The sequence below is a fragment of the Rosa chinensis genome, chromosome 5 (assembly GCF_002994745.2).
Source record: "Rosa chinensis cultivar Old Blush chromosome 5, RchiOBHm-V2, whole genome shotgun sequence".
NCBI classification, from domain to species: domain Eukaryota; kingdom Viridiplantae; phylum Streptophyta; class Magnoliopsida; order Rosales; family Rosaceae; genus Rosa; species Rosa chinensis.
Genome location: NC_037092.1, coordinates 85,344,454 through 85,361,000, shown reverse-complemented (window position 1 = coordinate 85,361,000; position 16,547 = coordinate 85,344,454). Strand labels below are relative to the sequence as shown.

Below are 16,547 nucleotides of genomic sequence, written 5' to 3'. Positions count from 1 at the left end.
CATACCGTATTATATTTTCTCAATTGTTTGCTGTAGTTTACGTTGTTACCCTTCCTTGATATTTTTTATAGGATTAATTCTAGATTACCCACTTCAACTTTGGGACAATCTTCATTTTAGTCTTTGTTCTTTTAATTTCATCAGCTATACCCCTGTGCTTCCAAAATTAATCAACCGTGTCCGATTTTGTTAATTCCATCCAAAAATTCCGTCAACTGATGACGTGGCAGGAGGGGGGATGCAGAAACGGGCCCACAAGAAGGGCTAAAATGGACAATTTATATTTTTTACCAACAAAAGTAAAAAACATCCTACTATTCAAATACAACCGAACTTTTGTCTCTCCAAAAAGCTTCCTCTATTACATAATCAAATAAAAGGAAGAAAACTTCATCTTTTGTGGGTTAAACTGGGCATATGAACACTGCACTATTGTAATAAAACCAAAGACAGAGTTTAAAAAGTAGTAAAATAACACAACCTGCTCTTCATTAATAATAGGAGTAATACTGACATTGTCTTAAGAATTAGCAGCCAATAAGATGCATTTCACTGTTTCGCATCAAAACAACAACAAAAAAGTTGGAAATAGTTGCTTTGTCCAGATTAGCTCTAATCATCATAACAAAAGATTAGACCCAGCAACCTTGTGACACAGCACAAGGTTGCACAAAATAATGCAACATTTCATCAATCAATATAAAATAACCTGGCTTGCTAATCTCAGCCTCCTAGGTCTATTTTCATGCCTCCTTTCCAGCTCTAATCCTCTGTGATGATCTTGTTGGTGTTGAAGACTTTGCAGAGGTAGAAGCTTTACTGTTTGCTCTAGCAGCTTGTGTAGTGGTTGAAGCAGTGCTCGACTTTGTTGTTGCTTTAGCAATGGTTGTTTTTGCAGCAGCAAAAGCTGCTGCCTTATGTGCATCCCTCTTATTCTACAATGAGACATTAAAGCACAAATTAGAAACCTTGCATTTTCAGCAGCAACTACAATTTATAGAAACCACAATAACCAAAATATAGAATAATTCCAACACACAGTCCCAACAAATTACCTTCATCTTTTCTGCTTTCTGTATAACTTTGTCCCTAAGCTCATTCTTTGTCAGAGGAGGCTTTTTGGTACCCTTAGCCTACATTCAAAAGTACAGTTGTCAAATTATAAATATAATGCAAATTGAACCATATAATGCAAACATATCCTGAACTTTAAATACCTTGAATTGATTAGTGGTGTCCTTTCCACTGTCTAGCTTCCTCTTTTTGCTTATCTTCTCCTTAGGTGGCAAGTGCCTATGACAGGTCTTGACATTGTGCCCCAAAATCCCACATCTGCTGCACTTCAATGATTTCTGGACCCTTCCGAGCTTTGTTCCCTCAGTAGCTTTCTCTGAAGCATCCTTAATTCTCTTGGTTTTTGGCCTACCAGGCTGTCTGTTATACTGAGGAGGAAGAATTGCAGCATCATTAGACCGTTCCCAAAGATCCATTCCATTTACAGGGCTGATGGTGTTTGAGTAAGTGGCCAAGTATGTCTTTGTCCAGTAGCAAGGGTGTACATAATCCTCAGGTTTTTCCCTCATGAAGTGGATGGCAGATACAGCATGTTTGCAAGGGATCCCACTCAAATCCCATCTCCTACAAGCACAACTCCTCCTCTCAATATCAACTATATATCTAGCTCCTCCAATACTTTCCACTTCGATTTTTGGGCTACCTGAACCATATGGAATGCAGTCTGTGGCAGCTTTCACTTTGTTCTTCTCCAGTATTTCTCTTAGTTTGGGGCAGATTGGATCTTGAACCTCCATCATCTTGTCCCTCCTAATGTGAATCCTCTTCATCAACTTAATCCTTATTTCCTCAAACATGCTGATAACAGGTTTGACTCTTGCAGGCAGTATGAAGGCATTAAAGCTTTCACTGAGGTTGTTGAGCAGAATGTCACATTTAAGCACTGTGTTGAAATGTGACCTAGACCAGTGCTTTGCTGGTCTTTCAGGCTCTACAAAACACATAACATTGGTAGTTAATGTAAGCCAAAAATTTAATGACAAGAATATAAAGTGAAGTGAAGTGACAGTAAAGAAAGCATTACAAACCTGTTAGATAGTTATAAGCCCCTGGCTCCATTTGGTTCATTAGGACCATTTCCTTGGTAAAGTAAGCCAATGTGGTTGACTTAGCAATAGCCCATAGTTGGTCCTTCAATGCTTTCCCTGGAAACTTCTTGTTGAAATTCGTCCATAAATGCCTAACACAGAACCTGTGCTCTGCACTTGGCAAAACCACCTCAAATGCTGGTAGCAGGCCCTTTTGCTTATCAGATATAAAGGTCCACCCAGCTCCATCACTCTTAATGTCCAAGTCATTAGCCAACTCTAGGAACCATATCCAACTATCCTTACACTCCTGCTCCACCATTGCATAACCCACTACCCAAGTACTATTGTTAGCATCCACTCCAACAGCTAACAAAAGCTGGCCTCCATAAGGACTCTTCAGATGACAACCATCTAGTCCTATCAATGACCTACAACCTGCTTTAAATCCCATCTTCAGTGCACCAAGACACACATACATCCTCTTGAAAACTGGTTGCTGGCCAGGGTTGTTGAAGTCGCACTTAATGTCCACAGTCGTGTTTGGATCAACCTTCTTCAACTCTGCTGTGTAGTCCTTGACCCTGGAATACTGTTCTGCATGTGAGCGCTCAAGTATACTCAATGCAGCCTTCTTGGTTCTATATGCTTGCTGAATTGAGACTCTTGCCTGCACTTTTGCTGACATAGTTTGGGCTAGAGAATCTGTGGCACAAAAACAGGAGAAGGCATTAGTTGTAAATAAAGCTTAGTAGTCATGGAATTGAAATAAATTGATCAGTCTTAGAGAAATAACCTGTAGACCAATCAGGGTTGAGCTTTATCTGATCAATAAACTTTTCAGTCAGATAAGGGGTCCTAACCATGCTATTATCTAGCACTCTTGCACAGTTGTGTTCAGCATTGTATGTCTTGATCATTAGAGTGTCTTCATGCTGCATCTTAGAGGCATACAGCTCGAAAGGGCAGTTTTCTGCTTTATAAATCACCCTAACTCTTACTCTATCACTCTTCACAAACATAGCCTCCCAACCCTTTTGTATTGCCTTTTCTCTTACAGCAGCTCTCAGTATCTTAGCAGATGCAAACCTCATACCCTTACAAAACTGAAGGTTCCCCATGTCTGTCTTGGGGTTGAACTCTGGAAACCTCTGCATATCATCTCCCTCATCATCTGAGTTTGCTTCATGTCCAATCCCCTCTTCATCAGAATCCATAGCCCCATACATTGGCTCATTATCTTCAACCTCTATGTTCTCATCTATATCAACATTTGTTCCAACACTAGCTTCCTTTTTCTTCTTTCCCTTCCTCTTTGCAGCACTTGTTCCTACAGATGCAGTAGCTTCCTCATGATTCTCAACAATCTCTTCATTCACTTCACATTCCACATAATCCAACCAGTCATCATCAACACCATAATTAGCATAGTCTTCATCATCCCTACATGGTTTATAGTCTGCATCTTCACTAGCATCATCTTCACTGATCACATCTATGTCTACTAAGTCTTCAAAAATCTCAGCTTTATAATCTTCTTGTTCTTGCTCAAAATCAACTTTCTATTTACCTTTGTCTTTGCTGTCACACACTGGAGCCTTGCTTGCTTGAGTTGGAACCTCTTCTTCCACCTCTCTAATCACAATTCCCACTGCCTTTTTTTTGTTTACACATACTTTAACCCTTCTCCCTAACTTTGGATCTCCTTTCAAAACTTCAGGGTTCTTTTTAGGTGAATCTGGCAACTCTTCGATCTTTACAGAGCATTTCCTCCTTGGTGAATCATGAAGTTCTTCAATCAACACCCCTGATGAACCAACTTGACTATACCCCCATGCAGTTGGTTCATTATCAAACATCTCTACATCATCTGTATCAGATTGGTAGTCACCATGAAGATCTAAATTATCTAAGTAGATAATTACCAACCTGATTTGAGGTACACAACAACACATTTGTATGGCATCAAAGTCTGTGGAAAGCTTGGTCAGAGCATCATCTTCACTCCCTATTGAATACCAGTAGTCTATCCTCATTCCAGCATACGCAGGGTCTACCCCTCTCACCATAGAATCCACCTCAATTAGGGACATCTTGTCCTTGTCCACATTATCATAGTAGCTGATCTTTCCTCCTACATATTTATTCTCCCTAATAATTCCACCATGGTACATCTTGATTGTGAATAACTCAGGATGCACTGCAGGACAAACATAAATCGACAGTTAGCATCCTTATCCAAACTTTAACCCGACAACACTAAAAGCCATTTATTCCGTAAACAACAACAAAAATATAGTCCTTTTGGACCACAACAGCACATCTTTGACAGACAGAATATTGAATAGCACAAGACACAAACAATAGTATTTTAGCTAACCTGTTTGGTCCACATGCAGATAGCTAGGCAGCAGTGATATTTCATACTTTAATGGATCCTATTTTAATCACAATTTCCCTAAGTAATAAACACAAGAAGACAAACTTTCAATAAAGAAACCCTACATCCCACCAAACCCAGATTCAATATATACATATATAAACCAAAGTGTAGAGCCACTAACACAAACATCACCAAGTATGAATCCTACTTTAATAAAGAAACTTTAACACAATTTCGGTAAGTAATGAACACAAGAATACAAACTTTTAATAAAGAAACCTACATCCCACCAACCCAGATTCAATATATACATATATAAACCAAAGTGCAGAGCCACTAACACAAACATCACTAAGTATGAATCTTACTTTAATCACAAGTTCGGTAAGTAATGAACACAAGAATACAAATTATTAATAAAGAAACCCTACATCCCCAGATTCAATATATACATATATAAACCAAAGTGCAGAGCCACTAACACAAACATCACCCCAGGCATAACTCGAAACCACCAAAATAATAAGCTCCTAAACCCTACATCTCATTGTTCATCGAAATCCCAAATGAAAATTTTTGAAATCCTCAAAACCCGACATTCAAAACCAAAGTTCTAAAATATGAAACCTTAAATCTCAACCCTTATCAACCCAGCTAAACCGAAACCCACCGTAATTGGGGATTTCATCACCTCCTTCTTCCGTTCTCGGTACCCACTCTTCAATCTCATTACCAGCCATGTGCTTTCAACCTCAAACTAGAGATTGGGATAGGTAGTCTGAAGATGGAGCTATAATGGAAGACGAAATCCAAGTTCAGTTGGGTCTTCAAATTTTCAGGACCGTAATGGGACCGTAATGGATAGGAGTCAAGAATTTAGACTGAATTAGTGGTAATGGGAGCGTAATGGATAAGAGTTTAGGTTTTTGGGGATGGACGCAGAGCTGGATGGGGGGGTGAAAACTTTTCTGGGGATGCACGCCAAAAGGAGGGAAAATAATCTAAAAGGGTATTTTTGACTTTTTGCATCCCCCTTCCTGCCACGTCATCAGTTGACGGAATCTTTGGACGGAATTAACAAAATCGAACACGGTTGATTAATTTTGGAAGCACAGGGGTATAGCTGATGAAATTAAAAGAACAGGGACTAAAATGAAGATTGTCCCAAAGTTGAAGTGGGTAATATGGAATTAATTTATATAAATCTAACTGTTCTCATATACGATGGGTAATATGGGGAGTTCACTTTTTGGTGAAGCTGTTGACACCAAAACAGGCGCTTCCATTTCTAATAGTAGAGATATGCCATTCTATTATTATTATTATTGTTATTATTATTCATTTTAATTCATTTACGAGAATGACCTCGGGCTTAATTAACAATAACAATCACTAACAATTTGGGCTTAACCCAAATGAATGTCTTGAAGCCCTACTCATAAACTCCATTCCCAACCCAAGAACAAATAAAAATTTTAGTTTATAATTAATATTTCCTTTGGGGCAGGGTATTATATACGTCCACTTAGAAATGCTACAATGAGTGAGGCTAAGTAGCCTTTGTAGTAATGCAAGTGTGGGGATCATGGATCCCATCATTTCTAAGTAGGGGAGGACTCCCTTTTATAGCTAAAGAGGTCCCTTCCCATTTACAAGTTTTGATGTGGGACACAATGCACATATTGCTTCTCTTGAAGTCTTTTGGAGAGCATGGGAGGGTGGCCTCTCGACGACGGCTGACCTCCACTATAGCAAGGTAGCTCTGGTGTTGGTCTATCGGATGCATGTCATATGCGGGACTAACCATGTTATAGGGACCACCTACGAGATCGTTGCTTGTGCTTGGTGGTATGTAATATAGGTGGCATGTACATTCAATACCGATATTGCCTAGCTTTATTCATAATCTTGTAAACTTAGTGACTTCTAGGTGAGAGTTGTGCAAGAACATCACTCTAGGTTCTATTCTAGAAGCTAAGCTAAACTACACACATCATGCACTTAACATACCAAGTAGGAAATGTTAATAGGTTTGGTTCAACACACCATTGACTTATCTTGAGTAAGGATATCCAAATGAATTAAACATGTTAGTAATACACCAATTTAGTCATTATCTAGCGGTGAGAAATAGTTCCTAGCGAGCTTTTTATCATTAATTTCAAACCCTAAAATATAAACCCAAAAAACAGTTTTCTATTTTCTTCACTTTTCTGTCATATGTTTTTCATAATTTATTTAGTGTAGTAAATCAACTCTGATTTCCCTGAAAATTTTGTGTGAGTCATATTCTATGTGTCTAGTTTTAGTCTGTAAATTTTCATAATTTTTCATTGAGTATAAGTAGGATTTTTTTACATTTCACCTTTATTAGAGGTTAGTTTTAGTACTATAATATACATAAGGTTAATCATTATGGCAAAATGAATGACCATAGCACGTCTGCCTCTCCCCCGTGGAACCCTAGCGACGCCAACTAGAGGAACTGAGCATGAAGAGGCGGTCTTTGCCGCCCTCGTAAAGAGCACCAGACTTGCTCTGGCGTAGGCTTTCTCCCCATGTTCTTTTTATGGCTGTTTTGTTTACACTTGGCTCTGATTTCGATTGAACCTCTCCGATCCCTTACTGCAGCTCCGATCTTGAGCGAAAAGGTTTTTGTTGATGAGTGCCTCGCCTTTTGGGATGACGATGGTGGGACAACATATGCTATTTCGGTATGGCCTCCCTGCGATTTGTCTCGACGGCAGATACTGGTGTTTGTTTGGCTCCAATTTTCCTTGAGCTTGTCAACAGTCTCTTTTCTGCGCAGGCGTGCTAGCACCGTTCAGATGCGGTCGTCGGGGATGTCCCTTGACCTAACTTCTTTCAAGCGATTGTGGACGAGGAGAGCACCAACCTCGTCGTGGGATTCGTTGTGCCTCGTGACGAGGACTTTTGCTGAGCTTCTTCAAAATCACAATCGATACTCGATGTTGTAGATCGAGCAGAGCGAGAACTACTAGGAAGTGAGGAGAACTTGCTAAAGAGTGACTTTAGCTTGGCTGGAAGGTTTGGTAGCACTAACAGTCGGCTCTTGAGGAGACTAGGACTGGAGTATGACTACCGGTAAGAGAAGGAGAGGGTTGCTTTATAGAGGCTTGGATAATCTTAGAGATTGTTGTTGTGAATTGTGTGTTGAAGTGTTTCATTGTAACCTCTATTTATAGGTTACCATGCCAAAGTGTTTATTCTTAAACAAATGATAGTAGAGATAAGAAATGATGAGTTTTGGAGATAAGGAAGCATAATTGGAGATAAAGAATGATGAATTTCGGAGATAAGGAGATAAGGAAACATAATTGGAGATAAGGAATGATGAATTTTGGAGATAAGGAAGCACTTTCGGCTCCTTTATTCCTTCAATTATATCTCCATCAGGAATTCAGATTTTGACCATGACTTCATAACAAAGGTTCCACTATGAGTGTAGATCATCATGGTAAAATTTCAGAGCTTTTGGTATAGTGGTTGGGCCGGAAACGCTGCTGGACCTCTTACAGGTCTAGTTTTCTAGTTTTGCTTCTGCAGAAAATTGGACTGATTGTTTGAAGGCCTTCCACTCAAAAATAGCTCTGGCACTCTTCATAAAAAATGACCCTTGGGCTTTCTAGATTTAATCTAGAAAGTTTTAGCTCATTTGAATTTTGTTTGGTTAGTCTGCCGCCCCTCCTTCCTTGTTTAGCTCGGTTTCTCCTAGCCGAATTAGGAAAATATGCTAAAGTTGACTTTTCATGCTTCCATGCTTCCATAGTAGGCTTTATTTAGCCTCTAAATATATATTTTGAACTTGTCGCCAATATATAACTTGAACCACTGACATTGGCTCAATTTCTCCAAGACGTGCCTTGTCAGGTCAAAATGCTCATTTTGGGTCCAAACATTGCCCCCCAGACCTTGAAGTCAAAGGTCTTTGTCTTGACTGAAGAGGTCTTGAATCAGCACTACTCTTATAATGTTGTTGCTCCAAAGTCACTTGTATTGGCTTGACTGATTCCATATAGGCCTCTAAATAGGCCATAAAGCTTGAATGCCACAATCTGAATTGCCTTTGTTATGAACTGACGCTTTATTTGCCAACTTTATTGCCCCTCCCCCATGGATCTGATGTCTGGTATGCAGTGAATTGGTGAAACTTGGGCAAGTTGTAGGAGATCAGAACTTTAGCGTGCCCCCCATGCCAATGAGACTGCTTTTGATCACGAATGAGGATCCTTCTCTTCCTTGGTGGCAGCTTCGGCATATGTAGAGCAAAAAGTATCTGCCTTGTTTGCTAGCTCTCTGTTGATTTTCTCAAATATAGGTGTTGGAGCCGCTTCGCTGGCTAGATCAAGGCCTACAGTACTTGGCGAAATAAGATGCAAAATAGCAAACTGTTTGCTGTCATTTAATCCTTTACGAGTCTTATGTCGAAGAGGATGATTGCATCATGGCTATCGACATCATGACGTGTGACCAAGTGAAACCACCATATTTTGCTGCAACTTTAGCATCTAAAACCACATCAGTTTTAATCATGTTTTAAAAAAAACATCAGGCCACTATGTTGGACCTGCGGTGGTAAGAAAATGTGGAATATCTTCACTGTCGCCTTAGATGCGATTCTCAAGATGGAATAATGATTCATTAATTATCAACTAAGGCCACTCACTGGCCTAGTTAATAAATTAATCTCCAAAAATATCTGAACTATAAATCAAGGTGTAATGGAGAAGTATCTTCACTGTCGCCTTAGATGCGATTCTTAAGATGGAATAATGATTCATTAATTATCAACTAGGGCCACTCACTAGCCCAGCTAATAAATTAATCTCCAAAAATATCTGAGCTATAAATTAAGGTGTAATGGAGAAGTATTCCTTGCGACCTAGAAATGGCATCCAAGAAACAATTTGTTATCAATCACGCAGATGAAATCACTGAGAAAGCCGCATTCACCTGGCGGAATAACATGAGTGTTCGATGTAGAAGTCAGACCTGAGAGGAAAGAAGTCGACTGATGGGCTTTGGTGGCAGTGATAGTCAAGCGAGTCTAGGTCCCACACCTCGCTATCGTTTGCCAGATGATGCTATGGCCTATTATGGGCTTCCCATCCGCCATCCCATAGCGGCTCTTCGGCAGGTGCCTGGTGATTTTAGCAGTTGGGGACCAAGGAGGAAAGTGGGCTTCTGGCCTACCGTCGCTTCTGAGGAAAATGTTTGGTATCAAGAGGTCCGAGCGAGAGATTTGGCCCGATGGGATGCGGTGGCTATCACCCAAACCATCGATCTATTCTTATATCTTCCCCATACTACTAGTCCTGCACCGCTAGCTGCCGCTCTTTGCTTCTGGAACACCTCCAGCAATACATTCGATTTCCAGTTTGGGCAGATGAGCATAACTTTGCTGGATGTTCTTACCATTACGGGGTTGCCCATTGACTTTGACCCCTATGTGCATGGTCAGTTTGATGGCATTCAATTTTCTTTGAGAATGGATATGGCTGGTCGAGGGCATCATAGCAGATCCTACCCATTCTGGCGTGACTATTACTGCACCCATCGTGACCATACAGGAGGTATCGCATTCTTGGAATTCTAGCTTTGCAAATTTATCTTTTGCACTTCTTCCAACAAACCTACTGGGCCCCGGAATTCTCCGGCCACTGCTCTCTACAATGGTATTTGCGTTGGCCTTGGGCAACCTGTATTGGGTGTGTTATATTGCTCCCTTTATAGAGTCGTAATGCGCCCATTTGATACCGACATTAGTGGCCCCTTCTGGCTCCTTGCCTTTTGACTGCAGATTTATTTCCCTCTCTTCCGTCGCGGTGATATTCCAAAGGAACCTCTAGTTGATTCCCTTTTGGGGAACTGGCTTTACTGTAACTTAAGGTATCGAGCTCCACCCTACTCCGAGTGTTTTATTTACTTGTACTTGCTGGGAGAGATGCCGGACCCAAAAATAGTCCTTTCTAGGCGATTCCCTCCTCCCCTTGATGATGGCTTTTTGCCTAGTGGACGGGATCATAGTGAAAGAGCCCTCTTGGCCTTTCGTCGCGTCATCTCCTGCTTGGATATTCGTCTTGCCACCGATCACGTAAGTTACGAGCTTTACGCCCCTAACCACTTTGCTCACCAATTTGGGTTGGCCCAGTCGGTACCCTGGCCTCTGGTTGATTCTGCCAATTACTACACCTCTTGGCGGAGATTAGCCCTGCCTGGGTCTGCCTCCTTTCAGATTCAGTTTACTTTGATAGTGATTCCCTCTTGGGTCAGAGTGCTATACCCCCTCAACGATGTCGATGATGACTATGCTGATTGGTGGAAAGAAGTGTCAGTGAACTGTTGGGATCTGCCACATGACGAACTCTTCGTCCTAATCTTTCGTGGCATAAGTAGTCCTGGTCCGGAGGACCGCAAGATTCTTGAGCGCTTCTCCAACCCTACAGCACAACCCCCACAACCTATTCTACCTTCTCGCTCATCGCGTCCAGGGATACAAATCCACGAGCCTAGGGCAACAGTAAGTTTTTGTCTTTCTTCACCATTCGTTTTCCTTGTCTTGATTTTCCTACTCTTATTCCTGAGTGTGTTTTGCAGCAAACTACCTGGAGTAAGACAGCCTCTGTTCAGGCAGGGAAACAAAAGGCAATAGCAGAGGAGACTCCTGAGGGAGAGTCTTCTCATGATGAAGATCCTGTTGAGGAATTTGGTTAAGAACGATCCCAAACTTGCATATTTGGTGCTTTCGCCCTTTTTGAATTGTGATTCTTTTCTCGTACAGGCCACTGTTGTCTTTGCTTGCAAACGCGATCGATCTCAATTCGTCGAAGAGAGTTTTGAAGATGACGAACCTCTGGGAATGCGATTGATAAACTCCGGCCCCGTCTTATTCTATTTAAATTTTAGAATATGGGCAGGATCTTCATTATGTATATTTTGACAGGTCCGTCAGAGGACCACTGATCCCTCTCGTCTGAGCGAGGCTGGATCCTCAGCCACTGCAGAAAAGCCAACTCTCTCGCTAGTTCAAGCATCAACTAACCCAGTGGCGCCTCTTCCGTCTCCCACATCTATAGAGCATCTGCAAGGTCCTACCATTCTAATAACGATCTCCGATGATGACTCCTCGGAGCATGAAAATATGGAAAGCCACTATGAGGCTTCTGCCGCTTATGAGGAACTGATGACGACAGAGATTCTCGCGGCACTAGAGGTCCAAGAGGTGAATGAGGTAAGGCATCTTCCTCTTGGAGACCATGTACCAAATATTGACCCGACAGCTCAAGAGGTAAGCCACTGTTAGCCAATGCTTTCCATTTCCCTTTCTGATCCAACCCCGCTCTCGGACATTTCTGAATCTGACCAGGATTCTGTTTGTACCAAGGAGGTGGCTGCAAACTCTGAGGGTCCTATCGGAGGGACAGTCACCCCAGAGATGGAAAATGATACTGACGGTGGTGGTGCCCCCCAAGTCTCTCGAATAAATGAGACAACCGTCGAAGCCGAGGGCCCTGTGCTTGAATCTGCTCCACTAACCCATGGTGAACTCGAGTTGAGTTTCTAAATTCTTCTACGGATGAAAAGACAGACCAACCTGTTGAAGATTAAGAAACTAAGGAAGTTGTCCACCCTTTTGCATTGGTGGCTCGTGATCCTGTGGCGCCTCTGCTGCCTCCTCCTCCTACCAGATTCGAGAGATTGATGAGGGTGTTGGAGGCAACTGCTCTTTCTGCTATGGATGAGGCTAAGATGGTGCTTCACGAACATCTGGGTCCTCAGGTATGGGAGACTGACATCCTCCTGCGAGTCTTGGAAGCTCTAAGGTATCTTCGCCAGGAGAAGGTTTTGACTCTGTGGCAATTTAGTGCTATCGACTCTCTGCTGAATGAACTTGATATGGCCCGCCGACGTCAATGGGCCGCGAACACCCAGGCTCACGATGCTCAAAAGGCTTTGAATAGTGTCTCTCGAGAAATAGACATCTCCCGCGATATTTTAAATGAACGAGCCATCCGCCTGCAGGAACTACAAATCCAAAGGTCCGACTTCAAACTTCAGATCAAGGACCTCCAAGCCCATTTAGCCTTTGTTGAGAATGTGATTGTTGCAGAAGAAGCTCAACTCGATGAACCTTTGGCTTCTTCTAAAGAAATGGGCCGCAACCTGGCCCGTATCAGAGAACGGGCCACTCAGGCCAAAGCTGGTGCCATTGCGGCGAAACGCCACGTGGTGGAACTTTGTTTGAAATTGAGCTTTGCGGGCCAATCTCTGTAGGCCTCCTCAAAAATCGTTCAGTCTCCTCACATGCTATTAATCCCTTCTTTTTCGAGATTTAAGGCACTAATCACTCGTTGAAAAGCAACGATCGTAAAAAAAAATCTCGTGAATAGAATAGTTACCTCCTCGAAAACCGTTCGGTTTTCCCTATGCGCCAATAATCCATTTTTTTCCTAGATTTAGGGCAACTTTAATCAAGTGTTACTGACACTTAGTTTGACTCTTCTTTTTGACCGTCCATCCAAGGGTGGATATTTGCATGCCTATATCTTCCTCCACATTATAAACCCAAATTTCCAATCCCAAAATCATTCATCAACTCGAATATTTCTAACAGCAATCTTTCTTAATTACTCATCATCATCACTCTTCAATTCTCGCATTCTCTCAATCCATCACCAATGGAACCACAAAGCCGGCATCCAACCAAGGATGGAGGAAGTAACAAAGTAGCCAGGAGTGGTGCTAACATGCTTCGCAGGAAGAGCAGTACTAGGTGGATTCCCACTACAGATCATATAAGGATCCTCAAGGAGCTTTTCACAAGGGATTTAGGTCCCCAACTATTGAGCATATTCAGAGGATCTGTCTCCAGCTGAAATGGTACGGCAAGATCGAGTTCAAGAACGTCTATTATTGGTTCGTGAACCAAAGGGCTCGGGAGAAGCAGAAGAAGAGGTCCACTTCGGATGTTCATGTGCCCAAGCAAAGATCAGGGCTTGTTGGTGATGACAATGTTACCAATTGAAAACATGAGGATCAGTATATTAACTTTGGATCTTCTGCACCTGCTTCTGCTTCTTCCGCTGGTGTGATGATTGCTTTTAACGGGCAGATGGGGAACTATGGCGGTTATGGATCCATGAACATGGAGAAGGGTCCTAGGGATTGTTCAATCTCAGCTGGAGGGGGAACTAGTTCTACTTTCTTTGACATGAATGTAGAACAAACTTTCATGGAACAAAGAGGAGAAGATCACCAGGAGATTGAAACACTTTCACTGTTTCCCGTGCATGGTGCGCCAATTCTGTAGTTCCAAGAACAATAGTACAAAATATTTAAAAATGTAGACTTTTCTATTCAATTGAAAAAGTGGCAGTATGATCAAAGTCAGAAACCAAATTTAGCTGAAAAAAAAAAAAGACATGGAAGATCATGCATGATCTCTTCACAAAGAAGCCAAATAAAACAAAACATCACCTGCAACTGTGGTGCTTCCAGCAATACTTACTATCTTCTTTTACTTCTTGAAATATATATATATACTGACCAGTAACCAATATATTCTCCTTTGCTGTTTCCCTCCACGGTGGTCGATCTTACTAAATCCAACATAAGTAACTCATAGTCAGGAACAAAAGCCGAAGAACCTAAACATACTACAATCTCACCGGCTCTGCACCTAAATCAAACAAATATAAAACAAAATAAAATGCAACATAAAAGTGAGAGTTTGAAATGCACAAATTTCATTGAGGCCATCATGATATTCGAAAACAGTAAGCAGCCTGGAACAAAAGAAATTAAAAAGAAGCAGAATACTATAATAACATTTAGTAATGAAAGAGACCAACCCCTTCTAAGCATCAAATTATGCAATGACCTTAGTACATCATACACATGAAATGAACAATCACTAAGAGGTAACCAAATATAAAAAACATGCATGCATAGATATTGGGATTAGAAAATGTAACTGTTAAACACAATATCCCAATCTCTTCTTGGTCAGATTGAAATAACAAATATGACCCCTGTGTTCTTAAGCAAGGCACTAAAAGTGAGAATACGTACATCTCACTGGCACGTAAGAAAGAGTAAATTAGCAAAGAGAATTGAGGCACACTGATTGACAGAGTGAAGAGTACCCCTAATCGCAAAGTCGTTCTTGAGCTCCACGGTCACTTCTCGGCCCACTATCCATTTTAAGTAGAAGAAGAACAACTACACACACCCAAACAAAGCCAATTGAGATGAAGTATGGAGTACTGAGGAAAAATTAAAGAAATTAAAAAAATAAAATGCAATGATAATGGATAATCATGTAATATGCAAAAACAACCGAAAGAAAGGAGGAGAGCCAAACATACCCGAGCAAACCGAAAGAAAAGGCGATCTGGAACCAATGATCAGGAATATGCAACACAAAAGGGAGAGTCTGAAATGCACAAATTTCATTGAGGGTTCATAATGATATCCGAAAACAGTAAGAACAGATTGTATATATTAACAAAAGTGAAACAGAGATATTACCAATGGTTGATTACTCCTCAAATCAAATTTTCATTCAAACTGAACATGATTCCACTCACTCTTGGCTATTTGAAACAAAAGAAGGAAAATTAAAAAATAATAATCTCTACTATTAGAAATGGAAGCCAAAACAATAAGGAAAATTAAAAGAAGGAAACAAAAGAAGGAAAACTAAAAAATAATAATCTCTACTATTAGAAATGGAAGCGCCTGTTTTTGCTTCCATTTCTAATATTCAAGGTACCTTGAATATGGATCAACAGGTCCTTATCTATCTGCTTTCAGTGCTACCCCTATGAGTTCTCTTTCTACACAAACCAAAACTAACTATATTCAACAGAAGAATTTTAATGCACGGAAGTATAGGTACCATAACCCCAAAGAGAGATGGTAGAAAGACAACCAATTCCCATTCTTCCTAGTGTAACAATAACAACATACACAGAGGCCTTAAAAGCATGATTCAAGGCAAGTGAAAAAAGTTTACTACTTACGTATGTTAGTTCCTTATTTAGCAAAACCAATTTACTGCAGATTCTCAATCAAACAGTACCTTCTCTACCTGATACCAAAAAAAAAAAAACAATGAGATTGAAGCACCTGCTTCCCCCTAAATTGCAGACCAATTGATTAATTGAAGGAAAAAGAACATAGGAGACAAAAACACTACCTGCAACTAATATTAGAGGAAACCAACTTTCACAATGTCTAGAATTCTCCCATACATTTACCTGCAAAAATTGAAAGAAAGTCAAGTGGTAACAAAGAGGATTGAAATCGTAACGGTAACAAAGAGCTTACAGGAACTGTGTCGAGAGCCCCTGCCTCATGGATTAATTTTTTGGAAGCATAATTTGCACGAAGAGGTCATGAGCAACTTCTGGTAACCACCCACTGTTTGAAATTTGCCCAACGACAATGATTAACACATGGAAACTCAGTCGAAATCGAAAACCTAAATAAATGAAATTTGAAATCTGGAAACAATTATCAAGCATAACCTCCACTGAATCTGCCACTCTGTCGCCCGAGTTACACCTATTTTACTCTGCCTTTTGGGTTTGATTGAGAATCCACTCTGCACACAATACCTGACAATGGTAATCTAATTCCAATGAGTAACATAGAAAACCAAACTTAACAGAAATAGGATACCCAAATCAATGTAAAAAGAAATCTGGAAATGACCCAATAACAATTGGCTGGTCTGACCTTATCTGCAATCACCGATTTTGATACCAATTTTTTCCTCTTTCTGGGTTTGAATTTGCTCTGCTCCTCTTTCCCTTTTCTCCTTTTTATATGAACCGTAGATTGAGAGTGGGGTGAATAGTGATGAAGCCATCTCTACTCCGATCATCTCCCACGTCCGTCTTCAGTTTCCAATCGTGCGCCCTAGCAGTCGTTTTTCGAGGAGATCGTGGTAACTGCTGAAAATTTTGGTTTTCATCTAATCATACCGTATTATATTTTCTCAATTGTTTGCTGTAGTTTACGTTGTTACCCTTCCT

The 16,547-nt window shown here is 40.9% G+C and overlaps 1 protein-coding gene across 16 annotated transcripts; it reads right to left on the bottom strand.

Moving 5' to 3' along the window:
- Positions 1–455: 455 nt before the first annotated feature.
- Positions 456–16,486, bottom strand: LOC112166925. 16 transcript variants are annotated; one of them, XM_040519739.1, is made up of 15 exons: positions 16,249–16,486; positions 16,038–16,127; positions 15,838–15,930; positions 15,707–15,767; positions 15,531–15,598; positions 15,281–15,344; positions 15,037–15,101; positions 14,874–14,941; positions 14,578–14,727; positions 13,984–14,105; positions 2,899–4,302; positions 2,103–2,807; positions 1,218–2,005; positions 1,056–1,133; positions 456–935 (listed from the first exon to the last, which is right to left on the bottom strand). In XM_040519739.1, the coding sequence occupies exons 11-15, from the start codon at positions 3,329–3,331 to the stop codon at positions 744–746; spliced, it is 2,196 nt and encodes a 731-aa protein (XP_040375673.1). In that variant the 5' UTR covers positions 3,332–4,302; positions 13,984–14,105; positions 14,578–14,727; positions 14,874–14,941; positions 15,037–15,101; positions 15,281–15,344; positions 15,531–15,598; positions 15,707–15,767; positions 15,838–15,930; positions 16,038–16,127; positions 16,249–16,486; the 3' UTR covers positions 456–743. The 16 variants fall into 16 exon arrangements, with proteins under 16 accessions (XP_040375673.1, XP_040375671.1, XP_040375670.1 ...); XM_040519737.1 differs by having other exon boundaries at positions 13,984–14,185; positions 14,652–14,727; XM_040519736.1 differs by having other exon boundaries at positions 14,652–14,727.
- Between the last annotated feature and the right edge of the window lie 61 nt (positions 16,487–16,547).

Excerpts from the sequence above, each read along its gene's own strand:
- LOC112166925 (XM_040519738.1), bottom strand. The coding sequence starts at position 3,331 with ATGTATGGGGCTATGGATTCTGATGAAGAGGGGATTGGACATGAAGCA. Across the intron at positions 2,006-2,102 it reads GGCTTATAACTATCTAACAG|AGCCTGAAAGACCAGCAAAG; the intron begins GTTTGTAATGCT and ends TGTGTTTTGTAG. Across the intron at positions 1,134-1,217 it reads ACACCACTAATCAATTCAAG|GCTAAGGGTACCAAAAAGCC; the intron begins GTATTTAAAGTT and ends TTTTGAATGTAG.